At 36.3% G+C, this 18944-nt stretch overlaps 1 protein-coding gene across 1 annotated transcript in view; it reads left to right on the forward strand.

The window, feature by feature from the left end:
- Ccdc148 (coiled-coil domain containing 148) overlaps positions 1 to 18944 on the forward strand; it is a 301801-nt gene that overhangs the window by 219110 nt on the left and 63747 nt on the right. The window contains exon 12 of the mRNA XM_010606782.3: positions 14028 to 14146. Coding sequence (XP_010605084.1) covers positions 14028 to 14146 — 119 coding nt within the window. The remainder of the gene's footprint in view (positions 1 to 14027; positions 14147 to 18944) is intronic.

Consider the following 18944-nt stretch of genomic DNA (forward strand, 5'->3'; position numbering starts at 1 on the left):
GGGAATTTTGATACCCCCTGCCATGTTCCTGTTGCCTAGAATTGCTTTTGTTATTCTAGGTCTCTTCTGATTCTAAATGAATTTTTGGATTATTTTCTCTAGGTATGTAAAATACACTGTTGGTATTTCAATCAGCATTGCATTGAATCTGTATAGCAATTTTGGTAGTATGGCCATTTTTTTTCTTTTTATTTAATTTATTGGTACAATCTAGGTATACAATACAGTTACATTCATCATTGGGATCCTGTACCTTTACATAATAGGTCTTGATTCTCATTTCTTCCCCTTCACAACCTGCCTTCCCTTCACCCTCTCCTCCCCTATCCATTTAAAAACACTTTATTTTCATTTTTTCAGTTTCTCATATTTTTTCCTCTCCCTTATTACCTTTCTCCCACCCTTCCCACTTTCCCTACACCTTTAGCCATTTACTTCCTATTTCACATTATTATCTCATTAGGATCCTGTGTACTATTATAGTTTTTCACACCAGAGAAACTATTCGGTATTTCAGTTAAAGAAATCTCTGTATGAACATTAAAAATAGGAAATCCTAAAATAAAACTAAAAAGGAAAGTAAAAGAGAAAAGGCAATGATGTAAGATTAAAATAATCCTTAATTCTGAAAATGAAAATGGTCTAACATATTTAAATTGCTTCTTTCTTTTAGTCTTATCTTATTCTTTTTCATTATTTAGAGAATACTTTATTAGTTTCTGTAATCAAACCCATGTAGATATGACCTTACATATTTAGTAAATTGTGTTACCCCTGTACAAATGGAAAAATAAAAATAAAAAATAAAAATAAAAAAATGAATATTTCTAGACCAATATGGCTGACCATTTCTGTACAATGCCAACTCAACACAGTAAATTGGGATAACTTTTTCCAAAGTTGACAACACCATTAAAGTTTCCCAAAATTCAATATATATATATTTATATAAAAAGACTAATAATAGCGGTATGTTATGCATCGATAGCAGCAACAGCTTTTCCAGATTCTGCAGTCATCTGAACAAAATTATAGACATTCAGCACATTCCATTAAAAAAAACCAAAACAAAGAAAAGAATAATATCCAGAAAACAGCAAAGTTCTGTTGCTGTTGTGGTACCTGGCACCATTTTTTTTATTAGCATCTCAATGATCATCTGGAAAGACAACATTCTAGAGTAATATCATTAAATGTAGCTCTGATAAAGCACAGTCCCTACTCTGTATCATAAAGCAGGTACAAGATATTTTACATTCACAGAGGTATGATACAGTACTGTCCTACATCAATAATGCTAGAATCAGTTTTAGTTTGAAATTTGCTTTGTCTGCAAATAAGATTGCTACCCCCTTTTTTTCCTGGGCTCCTGTCACATGGAGAATTGTTTTCTATCTTTTTGCTTTCAGTCTATGGGCTTCTTTTTGCACTAGGTGTGTTTCTTGTATACAACATAGTGCTGGATTTTGCTTCTTATTCCATTTTGCCAGTCTATTTCTCTTGATTGGTGAGTTGAGGCCATTGACATTGATGATTATAACTGATATGTACTGACTTATTATTGTCATGTTATTGGCCTTTTGTTGACTCTTTTTACTTTTTCACCTTCTCCTTTTAGTTTCTTGCCTTGCCTATTTGATTTGCTCTGTTGGGCCTCATGGTGTTGTTGCCTTCATTGTCTTTTTCTAGGATCTTGTTTAGAATTCCTTGTAGTGCTGGTTTGGTATTCATGTAGTTTCTCAGGTGTTCTTTGTCATGGAAGTGTCTTATTTCCCCATCCATTCTGAAAGAGAGTTTTGCATGAAACACCAGTCTAGGTTGGAGGTTGTTCTCTTTTAGTACTTGAAATATCTCATTCCAGGCTCTCCTTGCCCCAAGGGTTTATACTGAAAAGTCTTCTGTGATTCTGATGGGCTTTCCTTTGCATGTGATTTGTTTCTTTTCTCTTACTGCTTGTAGTATTTTGTTCTCCTGTTGGGTTTCTGGCATCTTGATTATTATATGTCTAAGTGTAGATTTTTTTTTTATTGTAGCTAGTTGGGGTCTTATAGGCCTCAGTTATCTGAATGTCAAATTTTTCCCCTCTGTTTGGAAGGTTTTCTGTCATTAATTCTGTGAACAGCTTTTTTAAAATCATTTGTATATTCTCCTGTTACTTCATGTATTCCTATCAGTCTTATGTTATTCTTCTTTGCATCATCTAGGAGTTGTTGGATCAATTTCTCATGATCCCTTACTGTTTTTAAGAGACCTCTCTTTTCATGGTCACTGACTGCAATCTTATCTTCTACATCTGAGAGTCCATCTTCCCATTCTTTTATTCTGTTGCATACTCTTTCAATGGAGTGTTTAATCTCCTGGATATCTGTTTGAATCTGTTTTATGGATTCCATTTCTTCCCTATGTTGGGCATTTATTGTTTCCATTTCTTTCTTATGCTGGGCCTTCATGGCTTCTATCATGGTCCTGAGCTCATCTATTTTTTTGTCAGTTTCTGCTCTAGAGTCTCGAATCATGACTTCCATTTTGCTCACCATCTCTATGGTTATCTGGGAAATTATTTCTGTTTTGAATTTTTCTAGAGCCTGATTAATCTGTTTTATCACTTCCTGTGCTTTGAGTTCAGGGTTTCCTGGTGGGTCACTATCGGCCTTTTCATCCTCATTTGCCCTACTGTTTGCCATTGGTGAACTGGAAGTCTGTCTTTGTGTCTTGCTTAAGTGTTTTCTCATTTTTATTTTTGTTGTCAGATTGTCCTTGGTTTAATCCCTGGGTTATCACCCAAATCTTCCTGATATAGTTGTGCCCTAGCTTCTGTGTCTCTAACAACCCACAGACATTCTCATCTTCATAACATCAGAGAAAACAGCTCATCAAATCATCTGCAATGCTTTATCCCAACTGATACAATCAGCAACACATTAAGATCAAGCACAACTTGGACACTGACCACCTGTGGTAGTCACTAGTCTATCACCCTTAAATCATTTGAATTAAATTGAAATGAAGAAGCAGTTCAGAACATGTCTGCAGTGAACAAAATTTCAATATAGTGTATTTACCATTTAATGGCTCAGAAAGAGCGAGAATGCAAGACCCCTGATCTCAGTTAGCTGATGGCTGAACCCTATGACACTGACTGACCTCAGGCTGCAAGGCCCAGATTGAGTTCCCCAACCTTCTGAATGGTTGAACTCCACACCGTTCTACTACAGGTTTCCCACACCCTTTCTTTAAAGATGTTCAAAATTGGGAATTCAGAAAAATACCCTTGATGACCACCTCTGCCTCTGCAGAGTGGGTGCAAAGACTGGCACAGTCAGGAGGTCTGAGAGTGCGTGGGGGGGTGTTGTAAGGGGAGCTATGGGGGCTCAGGGGCACCCATGCAGCTACCTTCTGGCACTTGAGTGATGGTGGCTGGGTCGGGAGCAGGCGTGGCTCTCCTTCCCGCAGGGGATCGGGGCCAGGCTACCTCCGGGAGCTGGAGCCATGGTGGCTGGGGCCAGAGCAGGCGTGGCACCAGCATGGCCATTTTTACTATGTTGATTCTTCCTACCCAGGAGCAGGGGATATCATTCAATTTTCTTATATTCTCTTCAATCTCTTTTGCTGTAGTTTTTTGTTTTTTGTTTTTTTTTCAGTGCAAAGATCTTTTGCTTTTTTTTGTTAGATTGATTTCTAGATACTTCCTTTTTTTGGATGCTATTGTGAAAAGAATTGTTTCCCTAATTTCTCTCTAAGTGAGTCTGTTATTTGTGTACAAGAAAACTGTTCATTTTTGGGTTTTGACCTTGTATCCAGCTACTCTGCTTAAAGTGTCAATTAAGTCTAGAAGTGTTTTGGCAGAGGTGTTTGGGTCTTCTATGTAGAGTATCATACCATCAGCAAATAATAACAGTTTGGCTTCTTCCTTTCCTATCTTTATTGCTTTAATTTCTTCCTCTTGTCTAATTGCTGTGGCTAATATTTCCAGAAGTATATTGAACAAGAGTGGTGATAGTGGGCATCCTTTTGTTGATCCTGATTTTAACATGAAAGTTTTCAGTTTTTGGCCATCTAATATGATATTCGCTGTTGGTTTTTCATAGGTAGCCTTTATCAAGTTGAGATAAAGACCATCTATTCCAATTTTCTGTAGGGTTTTTATCATGAATGGGTTTTGAATTTTTTCAAATGCTTTTTCTGTATGTATTGAGATGATCATATGGTTTTTGTCCTTGACTTTGGATATAATGTATTACATTTATTGAACCATCCTTTTATACCTGCAATAAATCTGACTTGTTCAGGGTGTATGATCTTCTTGATGACCCTCTGTATTATGTTTGCCAGTATCTTATTGAGGAGTCTTGCATCTATGCTCATTAGGGAGATTGACCTGTAGTTCTCTTTCTTGGTTGGGTCTTTCCCTGGTTTAGAATCAAAGTAACACTTGCTTCCAGGAATGAATTTGGAATTTGGCTTCCCTTTCAATTTCATTGATAAGTTTAAAGAGTAGTGGCAGTAGTTCTTCTCTAAATGTTTTGTAGAATTCAGCAGTGGATCCATCAGGACCTGGGCTTTTCTTCATTGGTAAACTTTTAATTATGTTTTCAATTACACTTTTTGTAATTGGGGTATTTAGAATTTTTTTGTGTTCTTTGTTCAACTTTGGTAATTCATAAGTATCAAGAAATCTGTCCATTTCTTCTATATTTTCCATTTTATTAGACCACAGGTTCTTGAAGTAGGAATTGATAATCTCTGGATGTCTGCTGGATCTCTTGTGACTTCACTTTTTTTGTTCCTAATTGCATGGAGCTGAGCCTTTTCTTTCCTTTTTTGACAAGGTTTATTGATTTTATTTATTCTTTCAATTCATTATATTTCTTCAATTCATTATATATTTTTGTGTGTGTATGTCTTTCTCTTAGTTTCCACTGCATTGATTTCTGCTCTGATCTTTATAATTTCCTCCCTTTTATGAGATATGGTTTTTTTGCTCTTCTTTTTCTAGGAGCCTAAGATTCATCATTAGGTTATTTGAGTTTCCTCTGTTTTCCTAGTGTGGGCTTTTACTGGTATGAATTTTCCATGTAGAACTGCTTTCATTGTATCCCATAGATTACCTTATGTTGTATTGGAATTATGATTTATGTATAAATATTGACTAATTTCTTCTTTAATTTCCTCTGTGGCCCATTGATTTTTCAGGAAAGTATTGTTCAGTTTCAACGTGTTTGTGAAGTTTTTAGTTTCTTATGCAATTGATTTCCAGCTAAATTGCAATGTTGTCTGATAATATACATGGGGTAACTTTGATTCCTTTGCATTCATTTAAACCCGTTCTATGAGCTAGCATATGGTCTATTTTGGAGAATGATCCATGTGCAGCTGAAAGGAATGCATATTCTGATTTTGTGGAGTTGAACACTCTGTAGACATCTATTAGGTCCATTTGTTCAAAAGTTTGGTTTAGTTCTAGTATTTCATTGTTGATTTTTTTGTGTAGATGATCTGTCTATTTGTCACAGTGGGGTGTTGAGGTCCTCCACCACCTTTGTGTTAGTGCTTATTTGGTTTTTCATGTCCCTTAACATTTGTTTTGTATATTTGGGGGCATTGATATTTGGTGCATATATATTTATGATTCTCATCTCTTCCTCTTGGGTTGTTCTTTTTACAAGGATGTAGTGACCTTCTTTGTTGCTCTTAATTAGTTTGGTTTGAAATTTACTTTATCTACAAATAAGATAGCTACTGCTTTTTTTTCTGGGCTCCTGTCACAAGGAGAACTGTTTTCCATCCTTTCACTTTCAGTTTATGAGTTTCTTTTGAACTAGGTGCATTTCTTCTATACAACATGTTGTTGGATTTTGCTTCTTAATCCATTCTGGTAGTCTATTTCTTTTGATTGTTGCATTGAAGCCATTGACATTGATGGTTATAACTGATATGTATTGACTTATCATTGTCATGTTATTTTCCTATTGTTGGCTCTTTTCATCCCCACCCATTTAGTTTCTTGCCTTGTCTAATTGATTTGCTCTGTTGAGCCTCATGGTGTTGTGACCTTTATTGTCTTTTTTAGGATATTGATTAGAATTCCTTATTGTTCTGGTTTGATAGTCATGAAGTTTCTCAGGTGTTCTTTGTCATGGAAGTAACTTATTTCCCCATCCATTTTAAAAGAGAGTTTTTCAGGATACATCACTCTAGATTGGAGGTTGTTTTCTCTTAGGACTTGGAATACCTCACACGTAACTTTTCTGTCATTAATTCTGTGAACCGCTTTTTTAAGTCATTTGTATTTTTTCCTGCTACTTCATGGATTCCTGTCAGTCTTATGTTATCCTTCTTTGCATCATCTATCAATTGTTGGATTGATTTTGCATGATCCCTTATTGTTTTAAAGTGATCTCTCTTTGCACAGTCACTTACTGCAATCCTATCTTCTATAGCTGAAATTCTATCTTCACATTCATTCATCGCTTTTTTAAGTCATTTGTATTTTTTCCTGCTACTTCATGGATTCCTGTCAGTCTTATGTTATCCTTCTTTGCATCATCTATCAATTGTTGGATTGATTTTGCATGATCCCTTATTGTTTTAAAGTGATCTCTCTTTGCACAGTCACTTACTGCAATCCTATCTTCTATAGCTGAAATTCTATCTTCACATTCATTCATCCTGCTGTGGGTGCTTTCAGTGGAGTTTTTAATCTCCTGGATATCTGTTTGAATGTTTCATAGATTCTATTTCTTTCCTATGTTGGGCATGCATGGTTTCCACTTCTTTCTTATGCTGGGCCTTCGTGGCTTCTATCTTAGTCCTGAGCTCATCTATTTTTTTTTTTTTGTCATTTTCTGTTCTAGAGCTTCTATTCGTGTCTTTCCTTGTGCTCACCATCTCTGTAGTTACCTGGGAAATTATTTCTGTTTTGAACTTTTTCAGAGTCTGATTGATCTGTTTTGTTACTTCCTGTGCTATGAGTTCAGGGTGTCCTGTCCTGGTGGTTGATTATTAGCCTTTTCCCCCTCGTTTCCCCTAGAATTTGCTGTTGGTGAAGTGGAGGTCTGGCTGTGTGTCATGCTTTCCTTTCTATTTTTGTTGTTGGACTGTACTTAGTTTAATTCCTGGGTTAGTACTTTGATCTTCCTGATATAGCTCCTCTTTAGGTTTTGAGTCTGTAATGACTCAGAGACACTCTCTCTGACTCTCATTTTCATAATGTCAGAAAGGACAGCTCATTAAATCTATCACAACCCTTTAGCCCAATTAATATAATCAGTAACATGTAGGCATCAAGCACAGTTTATAAATTGACCATTTGTTTTAATTATTAATCTATCACCTTTGAACCATGTGAATTAAATCAAAATCAAGGACCAGCCCAAAATATGTTTATAGTGAATAAACTTCAATATAGCAACTTTACCCTTCAGCATGGGGACTTAGAAGGAGGTAGCAGAAGAGGAATAGATAAGTAGAAGAATAAGAAAAGGTTTCAGGTGAAGCCAGAGGACACATGATGATCATGGAACCTCTAGGAAACTATTGAAGAGAAGAGGGAAAGATAGAGTGCAAAAATAAAGACAAAAAAAGAACGACTTAACAGTAACAGGGAAGCTATTAATTATACTCACTTTCCTTTGAAACTAATGACACTTGAGTGAAGGAAAAAGAGAGAAGAAAAGAAAAAGAAAGAATAAATCCAAATTAGGCCAGGAACAGGAACAGAAATGGAGATGAAGAATCACATAAGGGAGCAAGAGACTGAGCAGGAAAAACAAGAAAGAAAAAAGGAAGAAATTGTAGAATGGGAAAAATACAATTTTAAAACTAAAGATTAAAAATATGAGGACAAGAAAAAAATTTGAAGAGCCTCTTTCATGGTTTATCTTTGTTGTCACAATAGACAATGTGGGCAGCATTGTGCAGAACTACGTCAGTTAGTCTCAGCTAGCCAATGACAGACTCCTGAGATTTAGGCTGAATTCTGGCTGTAAGGCCCAAATTGAGCTCCTTGATCCTCTGCAGGGTTGAACTCTGCAAGTTTCTACTACAGGTTCCCTGTGACCTTCCCCTGCAGATAGTCCAAGTTCTGGTGGAAGGTGTTGATCCCTCCAATTTACCAACTATTAAGGTCTGATGTGACTTTATTGCAGTTGTTTACTTCCCTTCTATCTTCTGGAACTCACTAAAATGTCCTTTATGGCCACCCATGCCTCTGCAGTGTGGATCCAGGTAGTGGCACAACCAGGAGGCCCAAGAGCATGGTGGTGGTGGTGGGGGTGATGCTGCAGAGTTGCCTGATTGGCTGGGCAGTCCTCACCAGTCTGCAATGATGAAGGTATGGGGCGCTGGTGAGCTCCCTATGTTGCTGGGAATTCCTCACTGGTCTCGGGGGAACATTTTAGATCTAAACCATAACAACCACTTTGTTTCTTTCATTAAACATTAAGGCAAGTCTACTCCTAGACTCTCATCTGAGAAGTAAAACACTCATCCTAGAGGTCTCCCCTAGTCCAGTGGCATCAGATACCATTTTAAGTGGAAAATCCTTTAATTTGGGCTTTCAGCACTGAATTTTCCCTGGAGCCACCATTTGTACCTCTGGATATTTGTTTGGATTTTCAAATTAGAGGTGTTATAGGCACATCAAAAGTTATATATTTTAAAAAATTTATTTATTTTTCTTTTTATTGAGTTTATTGGTACAATCTAGGCATACAATAGTTACATTCATCATTGGGATCCTGTACCTTTACATAATAGGTCTTGATTCTCATTTTTTCCCCTTGTCCCTGCCCTCTCTTCACCCTCTCCTTCCCTCCCCATTTACAAACACTTTATTTCCATTTTTTCAATTTGTTATATTATTTTCCTCTCCCTTATTACCTTTCCCCCACCCTTCCAATTTTCCCTACACCTTTAGCCATTTACTTCCTATTTCACATTATTAATTATCTCATTAGGATCCTGTGTACTATAGTAGTTTTTCACACCAATGGAACTATTCGGTATTTCAGTTAAAGAAATCTCTGTATGAACATTAAAAATAGGGAATCCTAAAATAAAACTAAAAAGGAAATAAAAGAGAAAAGGGAATGATGTAAGATTAAATTAACCCTTAATTCTGAAGATGAAAATGGTCCCTTAACATATTTAAATTGCTTCTTGGTCTTGTAGTCTTATCTTATTCTTTTTTTCATTATTTAGAGAATTCTTTATTAGTTTCTGTAATCAAACCCACGTAGATATGACCTTACATATTTAATACATTGAGTTACCCCTGTACAAATGGAAAAAATAAAAATAAAAAATTAACATTTCTAGACCAATACGGTGTAATAATTATGCACTAAAATAACATAGTATTAGGCCAAATATGATATACATCTCCAATATATATGACATATATATGACACATATATATGACACTTATATATATATATATATGTGTGTGTGTGTGCGTGTGTGTGTGTGTGTGTGTGTGTATTTATATAAAAAGACCAATAATAGGAGTATGTTATGAATCAGTAGCAGCAACAGCTTTTCCAGGTTCTGCAGTCATTTAAACAAAATTATAGACATTCAGCACATTGCATTAAAAAAAAAAAAGAAAAGAAAATAATACTATCCAGAAAACAGCAAAGTTTTGTTGCTGTTGTGGTACCTGGCACCATTTTTTTTTATTAGCATCTTAGTCATCATCTGGAAAGAGAACATTTTTAAAAAGAATAAAAGGAAAAAATGGAAATAGTGTTTTTGAAAATGGGAAGAGGACCCAGAATTGGAAGGAGTGAGGTGGTAAGGAAGGTTTAGGAGATGAAAAAAATTGAAATATGTTTTGTGCATGTAACAGCTATACAAGATAAATATAATTGTGTACAGCAAACACATACAATAAGATATATATTTGAAACTCAGCTTTTGATTATCTTCCTTTTTTCCAAACCAGCTATCCAAGCATCATACTTTTTTTTTTTTTTTTTGGTACCGGGGATTGAACTTGGGACATTGTGCTTGCCAGATAGGTGGCAGAAGCACTGAGGTAAACCCCTGGCCCTCCCAAGAATCATTCTTAATTCCTTTTTCCTCCATTCCATTTCCTAGTAAAGTGACTATTTTGCCTATTCTTCTGTCTGATCTCCTTTAGCTTTTCTGATATGCATTCTGTACTTCATAGCCAGGCTTATCTATTTAAATGTGCCTGCTTGCTTTAAACTCTTCAATGACATTTCTTTCCTTTGGGTACTAAATCCTGGCCTAACCATGTGGTCCCCCAATAGTTCTCCAGTCCCCTCTTGTATTAATGTTCACTGCCAACTTCAGTTTTACAGGCCTCTCCTAATTCCCATCACATCTCAGGTCTTTTCCACCCAGTGCTGTTGCATGTATAGCTTCCTCTTCCTGAGGTACCCAATCCATCTTTTTCCATGGCCTTCTCTCTCTCATCTTTCATATTTTCATCCAAAAGTACAATGAGGGTATTTTACATATGCTTTCTAATTACTCTACCCAAATTATTCTGAATCATCATCTTACCTATTTTCTTCTTAGAAGTTAGACCACCATGTTCATTTGTTTACTTGTTTTTGTCTTTGTCCTTTTTTTTTTGTTTTTGTTTTTTGAGACAGGATCTCACTATGTAGTTGAGACTTACCTGGAATGCACTATGTAGCCCAGGATGGTCTCACACTCACAGCAATCCTCCTGCTTCAGCCTCCCAAGTGCTGGGATTACAGGCGTGTGCCACTATGCCTGGCTGTCTTTGTTCTTTTTCAGAAAGTCCAAGTTTCATGCAATATTTGCCTCATCTCTCTCTTTGAGTGCTACACCTTAAGTACATAACACAGTATTTGGTATTAAGTATATACTCAATAAATATTTATTGAATGAATGAACCAAAGCTAAAGTCAATGGTAGTTTAAAACTATAGATAAGGGCTAGTAGAATCAAATACATAGAGATATCAAGTAAAATAAAAATTGAAATGACTGTTTCATTTGATCTATTGAAGTCACTAGTGAGAGAAGTGAGTTTGGGGTGGAAAGAAGAGGTAGGAATGCCATTGGTGAGGAATACAATAGGAGAGTGAAAATGGAGAACAGAAAGTATTCTAAGGTGGTAGGCAAAAAAAAGAAAAATGAAATGATGTGGTGCTATAGTCTTGGGGTCTAAAGAACATTCTTTTAAGTGTTTGTAATTGAAGAGATTTGTATTTAATTCTGTATCAAGAGAAGGAAGCAGCAAAGGCACAGAAGATGAAGGCAGAGGGAAGAGAGTGTACAGATTGTGGAATAAAGTTATGGAGAAGATGGAACTGGGAATGGGGACTGCAGCCAGGGAAAGGAATTAATTTTAGACAGCAGGAAAGGTGCTTCATCTTCTGAGTGACAGAACACCAAAGAAAGTATCCTTTAGAGCTCCTATTTCCTCTAACAAAAGTGAGGAAGTAGAGGCAAGCACAGGGCTGAACATAGTGAATGTGTTCGTAATATATCTATGAAAAATTGGGAGGCATTCACCAGGAATTAATGAAAAGAATACTTATTTGTAATTGAAGATTTCATTGAAGCCATACATTTGGTATCAATCAATCAAATGGTTATAAGTACATCTTGTGTTCTAGCCATTAGTCACTTTCAGAAATGCCAAGATAAATAAATCACAGTTTCTGCAATCTAGTCAGAGGGGTAAAGTATACCAATTCACAAAGTGTTGTGACAAAGGCTGAGCTAGAGGAGCAATGTTCAGTCAGATCCCAGAGGATGAGGATGGGGGAGCGGTCAGTTCTGGTCAGAGGGTCTATTGCTATAATTCCAGATTTCAGGAGTGCAACAGTTTTCAATTATAATAAAATCCTGGAGAAGGAGGCAGTTCCCTACCCTGGAATGAAAGAAATTATGGAATTGTGAGAAAAACAGGTTGAGGGGGAATTCATACAGATGCTAAAGTTATCTGAGAGTACAGAAGGTAGAAGGATGTGACTCAGATATCTGATTTCTTGGTAAGTATTTGGAAGTGGCCTGGAAATCTATATGGGCCAGTGATAAGGGTGACATACCCAGACAGGGTAAACATCAAAGGGAGTTGGAATCATATATGAGAGGGATATGTTAGTAACCCTAAAATAACAATAATGAGAAAAATATCTGAACCATTTCTCAGACCTATGATACAAAAGCCATCAGAATATGAATATCTTCCACTCAGAAGAATATCAGTGAAAATAAGGAAATTATGTTCTATAGGTTGAAGATGTAAAGGATTTTATAGATGATGACAGAGAGGCACCAGATGACCTGGACGAAAGTTCTGTGAAATAGTAAATAGAGAAGAAGCAGAAAGAGAGAGAGGAGAGAGAGAGAGAGAGAGAGAGAGAGAGAGAGAGAGAGAGAGAGAGAGAAGGGAATGAAGGAGAGGGGTAAAGGGGGAGAGGGGAGAGATCACATTACATCAACAGCTAAGGATACCAGAGGGTAAAGAATAGGAATAGTTGGCCCCATGATTCCTGAAACTCCCAGCAGCCTGATGCTTGTTAGCTTATAGTCAAGGGATTGCTTGCAACAATACCAGTGACTTTGCCAAGGGCCAAGTGTGGGACTAAGTGAATGTTATTGGTCTGTTGCAATCCAAAGAAAAAGTTCTTTAATTCAATATCTATTTTTAAATTGTTTTGAAATAGATTTCTTTCTGATAAGGAAAGATACTCATTGCAATATATATGGTAATACAGAAAAGTATAAAGAATAGAGACCCCTTTTAATACCCTAATGGAGATAACATGGTCATTGTCAACAAATACATGATATTAGTAGAATTCCTGGAATTCATTAGTTAGGACTCCTAAAAACACCTTGTCTGGAAGTGTTTCTTCTCTCTGCCATCAATACCATTTCTCACATTCTCTTTTCTAGCTTCCTCTCTGTTCTTCCTAAGCTCAGATCTCAGTTATCTCTGCAGTGGACATCCCTGAACACTGAGCATTGAAGTGATGTCACTTTGTGGCTGCAGAGGGTACAGCCCTAGCAAGGTGCTTAGGAGGCTCCTTATGGATCTCCTAGGAATCAGAGACCATATTGGGGGGCAAGTTAGGAAACTAGTCAGATTTTCATACCTACCTCTCAGAAGAGAAGATGTCACACTGGGGATGAGGCTAACCCAACTTCTCTGACATTCTCTCTGATGCCCATCACTTGCTGGTGTTCAACAGTGAGGTCTTACTTTGTCTGTTACCAGCAAGGCCCACTCAGTCTTCCCAGACATGATAGAGTCAGCCAGAGTGTAGAATGGGCCTCTGCCATCTAAACTTCAACTTCCACTGCCTCAACACAGTGGAGAATCTTCAATAATAGTTTCAGTCCTGCTGAAGATGGTATCTATTGATCTCATTTTTTCTTATTTTGCCTCTATTTCTGGAAGGGAGAAATAAAACAGACCTCGGAAGAACAATACTTTCACCTCTTTGAACTTGATAAGCTTGACCTTTATTTTACCATGTAAGTCAGGTCGACCATATACCACAAACTTTACTAATTTGTTCTTTTCCTTCTTCCTCCCACCTATCTCCTGCCACTTCCCCAGAAACATAAAACTTTCAACATCCCACTGTCCATTAGCATAAATAAACCTATGCTTTTAAAGTAAAAATAGTTTTAGTGCTATATTTGTTGCAAACTATATTACCATAAGAGGATAAAAATATTCTTGAGTAACAGGTAGATCATACACTTTAGAGGCAATGACATGCTTTTATTGTGGTTCCCTGAAAGTCAATTATTTTAGCCGTGTATTAAAACATTAGGATTCAGCACAAGTTTTATACCCACTTCAGAAATTGTTAAACCATGAAGTTTCTCAGGACATGTATCTCTGCGTTTTAATTTATTTTTTCTGTTGCCAATGTACGGTAGGCAGTTATAAAAATAAAAAAGCCATTTAAATTCAGGCTTTGCTATATAAAGCAATAAATATATTTTAGCTTTCTCCCTTGTTTTTATCTGTTGTTAACTTAAGCTTTATGTACATTTATACAATAGATAAGAAAATATTGGGCTAAGAAAGAACAGAAATGGCAAGAAATGGAAATGAGAGAAGTTCAGCGCCTAGAAGAACTGAAGAAATTAATGGCTGAACAGTCAGTAAAAGACAGAGAAAGGTAAAAAGAGATTTGACACTGCATGATAATGGAGGTTGTAAATGGGATATTTTGTAATGTGTTAGGATAAATAATATCAGAGAAAACATTTTTATACTTAAGGTATTCATTCAATATTTATATTCTGAAATGGATAAAATAATATCTATAATGTATTTTAAAATCCCCCACCCACCTTTTTTTTTTTGAGATAGAGTCTTGCTTTGCAGTTCAGGTTGGCCCTGAACTCACTATGTAGCCCAGACTGGCCTTGGACTTGTAGTGATCCTCCTGCCTCTGCCACCCAAGTGCTGGGATTATAGGCTTGTGCCACCACACCCAGTTAAACTCTTATTTTCATACATAAACCTCAAGTTTTCTGTTTTGTTCCTTTGATGACTTCCTAGCTAAAGCTCTCACAGAGGGCTTTATAATATCTGATTGCCCACTGTGTATATGAAATGATACTGGCTGTTCCTGTGACTTAATATTTTGACCCAGAAGGAGGAAACCATTATTCTTATAGGAAGAAAGGTCCTTTTACTGTGGCTGAGGCTGGGGGAGAAATACACAATTATTTAGAGCCAAGTGGAACTCATAATATATACTTAGCCACCCCATTTTTCATAAATGAAAAATAAATTTATAAATTTTTTATAAGATTTCCTAGATTCACAAAATTTTAGAGCTGGAAAGGATATTTGAGATCAACTAATCAAATCTCATTTCTTGTATGAGTACATACTGAAAGATTAAAATTATTTTTCCATGATTACTGCATCACCAGGAGCAAACAGAAAACACAGACAACATAGTAATTTGAATAGGAAAAGCTTAGTATTGAGAATTATAAACTGTATCATGAAATATACAGTTAAATAAAGTGATAAAGAGGACTCTCAGGAATACTCTAGGGCTGGAAGAGACCTCTCAAGGAAGCAGCAATTTGCATTTGGGCCCCTGTCCCCTTGGTTAAGATTCAGACTCCACTGTAGAAGCCATGGTTATGGCCCATTTTGAGGTGAAGTTCCTGGGTGGCTTAAACTGCAGCTAGTTCATAGACACTGGTCAAGCAGGAGGTACCTCACTTGGTGCAATAGCCCAGAGATGGATCTGAGCACTGGTAGGCTTGCAAGACTCAGTGGAAATCTGTTCGTGGCACTACCTCTGAAATTTGATGGGTCATGATCACAGGACAAATGTGACGCTGATTATCCCCCCATATAGGTGCTGGTGAGAGCAACGAAAATTCTGTGGTGTTCTCTCCTTTTTCTGACACAGCTAAATATTTTCCTAGCTTCAAGGAGATATAAGGAATCCATCTCCATTTTCACACAGCAGATAATGAAGGGTGGATGTAGAACTGAGAGACAATAAGTTGATAACTTGGGTAATCATCTGGCTTTCATATTTCTCGTTTCATAACATAAATTACATATAGTAAGTTTCTTTTAAGTGGTGGGCATCTTGCATGTATTTATCTAAGTCACTATGAGAGTATTGCCTAGAACTCTCAATATTATTTTTTGTTTAATTTTGGAGTGAAACTAAAACTGTTCTACAAAATAAAGCCTATTATAAAATTGCCCTTCACTCTTGTATAACCTTGCAAGATGTAACCATTTTATAGCCAGTTTTCACTCATATCTAGGAAGTGTCCTCTGTGACCATTGTGACAGTTATTTGAAATTCTACTGACCAAGATTCCAGAGTCATTCTGAAGTTACAGATAATGCTACTTATTCCTAAGGATATTCTAGATGAAAATCAGATTATTTCTGTGCAGTTTGGGACTGTAGAGTTGAGTATCATCTTCTGCTGAGAGAACAAAAATACACTGAAAAGGAGGCTCAAGGTGAGGAGGTCAAGAAACCAATAAACAAGAAGCCAGAGAAACAAGTACAATCCAGTATCCATGTGGAAACCAGAAGATGGGCCATGCCGTGGTTCAAAAACAAGAAGTAGAGGGGCCCCAAACAGCTAAATACTAAAGGGCAAGGCAAAGGCAGTGGTCAAAGTGCTGGTTGGCCAGTCTAAAACTATTCTAGGGAAAGCAAAGAAAGCCACAGGAATTAAAAGGGTTGGGCAAAATAGGACAGATGTGGAGACCCAGCATTAGGAGACTTGCTTCTAATAGAATCATCTCTCTTAGCAGGGAGCTTCTTTGATTACAGAGTCATTTCAGTCTTTTGCTTCCTGTCCCAGTAATTATCAAGATTAGCTGATTCAGAACTTCAATTGAAAAGAAGAAAAAGAAAATCAGATTAATCTGCATTCCATAACAGGGGGAAAAAATAGCCATTACAGCACAGCAAAAAGTACTAAGGACTAGGTTCCCTAGAGTTTTATTCTTAACTCTTCTTTGGATAGTATATGACTTTGGGAAAGTCAAATCATTTAATCTCCACAAGGCTCTGTTTTGTGCTATGGAAAATTGAACTGGATAACATCTAAAGGCTAAATGGGTTAACCAGCTTTTAAGGACCAGCGATTTATTATGTTCAAGACCTCTGAGGAAGTACAGCAGAACCACATAAGTATGGGCCCAGTGCCAGCATGCCAATGGGAAATCAGGGATGAAAGGTGTTAAGGTATCAGGATATATCCAAGGAATGATTCTCAGAAAAATTGCGATATTGTAAGTAGAAGTGTAAACCTTTATCTGTGATTAAGGGAGATGGAGTTCAACTCATAAAAACTGCTGATAGCTTTTGCTTCTGATGATAAGCAGACATTGGGTTTGTAGCCATCTTGGCATAAGAAATTTGGTTGTGTGGTTAAAACATTTTCCTGTCATAGTGAAATACAATAATCAAAAATTGTGTTTGCTGTTTTAACTGTAAGCATATTTTTATGCCAAAATAAAAAAGTTTGAAATATTTTCCAGCTCTGTCTTCAGGGTACACACACATAGCCTTGAGGGTTTGAAAACTTTTGTCATTTACTTCCTCCTTCGTATTTTTAAGATTAAGATTACTGAAAATAACATTCATAAATAATCTGATAGTTGAACAATATGAAAATCTCCTTTTGTAGGTGAAAGACTTGCATATTAACAGTTTCATGTGGTTTAACATGATAAAAAGATATAACAATTTGGTTTATTAATTACACTTTATTTCCAATTTATTTCAACATTTTAAAAATTTTATTGAAATTGTTTCTGACAAAGTTTCCACTAACCTCTTAATTTCCTACAATCCTATTTTCATTTCTCAACATGTTATTGGACCTAAGAAGGAAGTTCTCTAGAAATAGACTGTTGACATTAGGATTCTAGCTTTATTCTCTAGATAGCTGGATAAGTTATTTAATGTCTCAGTGCTTTAGTTTCCTTGTCTGTACAATGAATCTATAAATGCTATCTGCTATGTACTCATAAGATTTTTGCAAGGATCAAATGAGATGTTGAATGTAATATACTGCTTGGGATATAGTAAGTATTCATTAAATATAAATGATTCCTATTTTGACCTTTTTATGACATGTGATGTCTCTACCATACATTTTTTCCAAAAAATACTTTGGTTTTTAAAACATTTTTATGTAGAACATGTAATAATGAAGTCATTCTTATAAAAATTGAAACATTTAAATTAAAGCAATGTCTCTTGACCACTGCCTTCATGGAATCTCTTCTCCAGAAGCCATTGCTGTATCTTTTCATATAAGGGCACTAATCCCTCCTGAGTGTTCCCTCCCTTTCCAAAAGGCCTCCTCTCCAAATACCATCACATTGGGGATAAGAGGATACAGCATACAAATGGGGGATGGTGGTGTTCACGTGTTACTTTTTAAAGCACTTACTATTTGTTTGTTTTGGTACTGGGGATTGAGCTTGGGCCCTGGGCTTTTGAGGCAGGTGGTGAACCCCTGAGCCAAATCCTGGGCTCACACCTACTTACTATTAACTATTACTGCTGCTATGTCTTTGTTCCAATTAGAAAAGTGGTACACTGTGGCAGCAGTGTACACAGATACCCCTGTTTCACGTGGACAACTTGGGAAAAGTGTCCTCTCCCAAAATGACACAAAGTTTAACAGAGGCAATACTGGATATCATATTCATTTATATCCCTGGCCAGGAATCATTTACATAAAGCAAAATTTCCATGTGACATATAGTATCCCTGCAAAAATTAAAATTTCTTTTAAATGAATATATATTATGTATACCTTTCCTAAAAATTAGCTCTATGGCCATCTGGAATTTATACTTATGAACGATATGAGCTAAGTGTTTGAATTCCATTTTTTCTAATTGTATAGTCAACTATCTCAATACAGATAACTTAATGATTCAGTTTTACCCACTGATTTGAAATGCCATCCTTATTATATATTACATTTCTAATTATACTTTTATACCCATATGGACTCAGTTTGATCAAATAAAAACTGATTTATATTTATATTGCTACAAGGATACCATGCTGTTTCAATCATTCTGTTTTGCTAGTAGGACAAGTGTTCGCTCATTGTTCTTTTCAAAAATAGCTATTCTTATGTCAGATTTCATCTAAAAATCCTGTTGACTTCTTGCATTAAAATTCTGTTCAAAGGAGATACATACATCACATTTATTCCTCATTCTAAGTACATGGTTCTGAAATAGCTCTCTAGTTCTAGTCTTTTCTCGGGCCCTTTGAAAATTTTCATAGATTTTTCTGGTGAAAGTTTGGAGATTATTTTAGAGTAGGTAAAAATTGGTGATCGCCAATTATAGGGCCAGGGATTTAGCTCAGCGGTTCGGTGGCCTGCCTCGCAAGCGCAAAGGACCCGAGTTTGATCCCTGGTACCACAAAAAAAAAAAAAAAAA

The sequence above is a fragment of the Fukomys damarensis genome, unplaced genomic scaffold, assembly GCF_012274545.1.
Source record: "Fukomys damarensis isolate Sample0158 unplaced genomic scaffold, DMR_v1.0_HiC HiC_scaffold_26, whole genome shotgun sequence".
NCBI classification, from domain to species: Eukaryota; Metazoa; Chordata; class Mammalia; order Rodentia; family Bathyergidae; genus Fukomys; species Fukomys damarensis.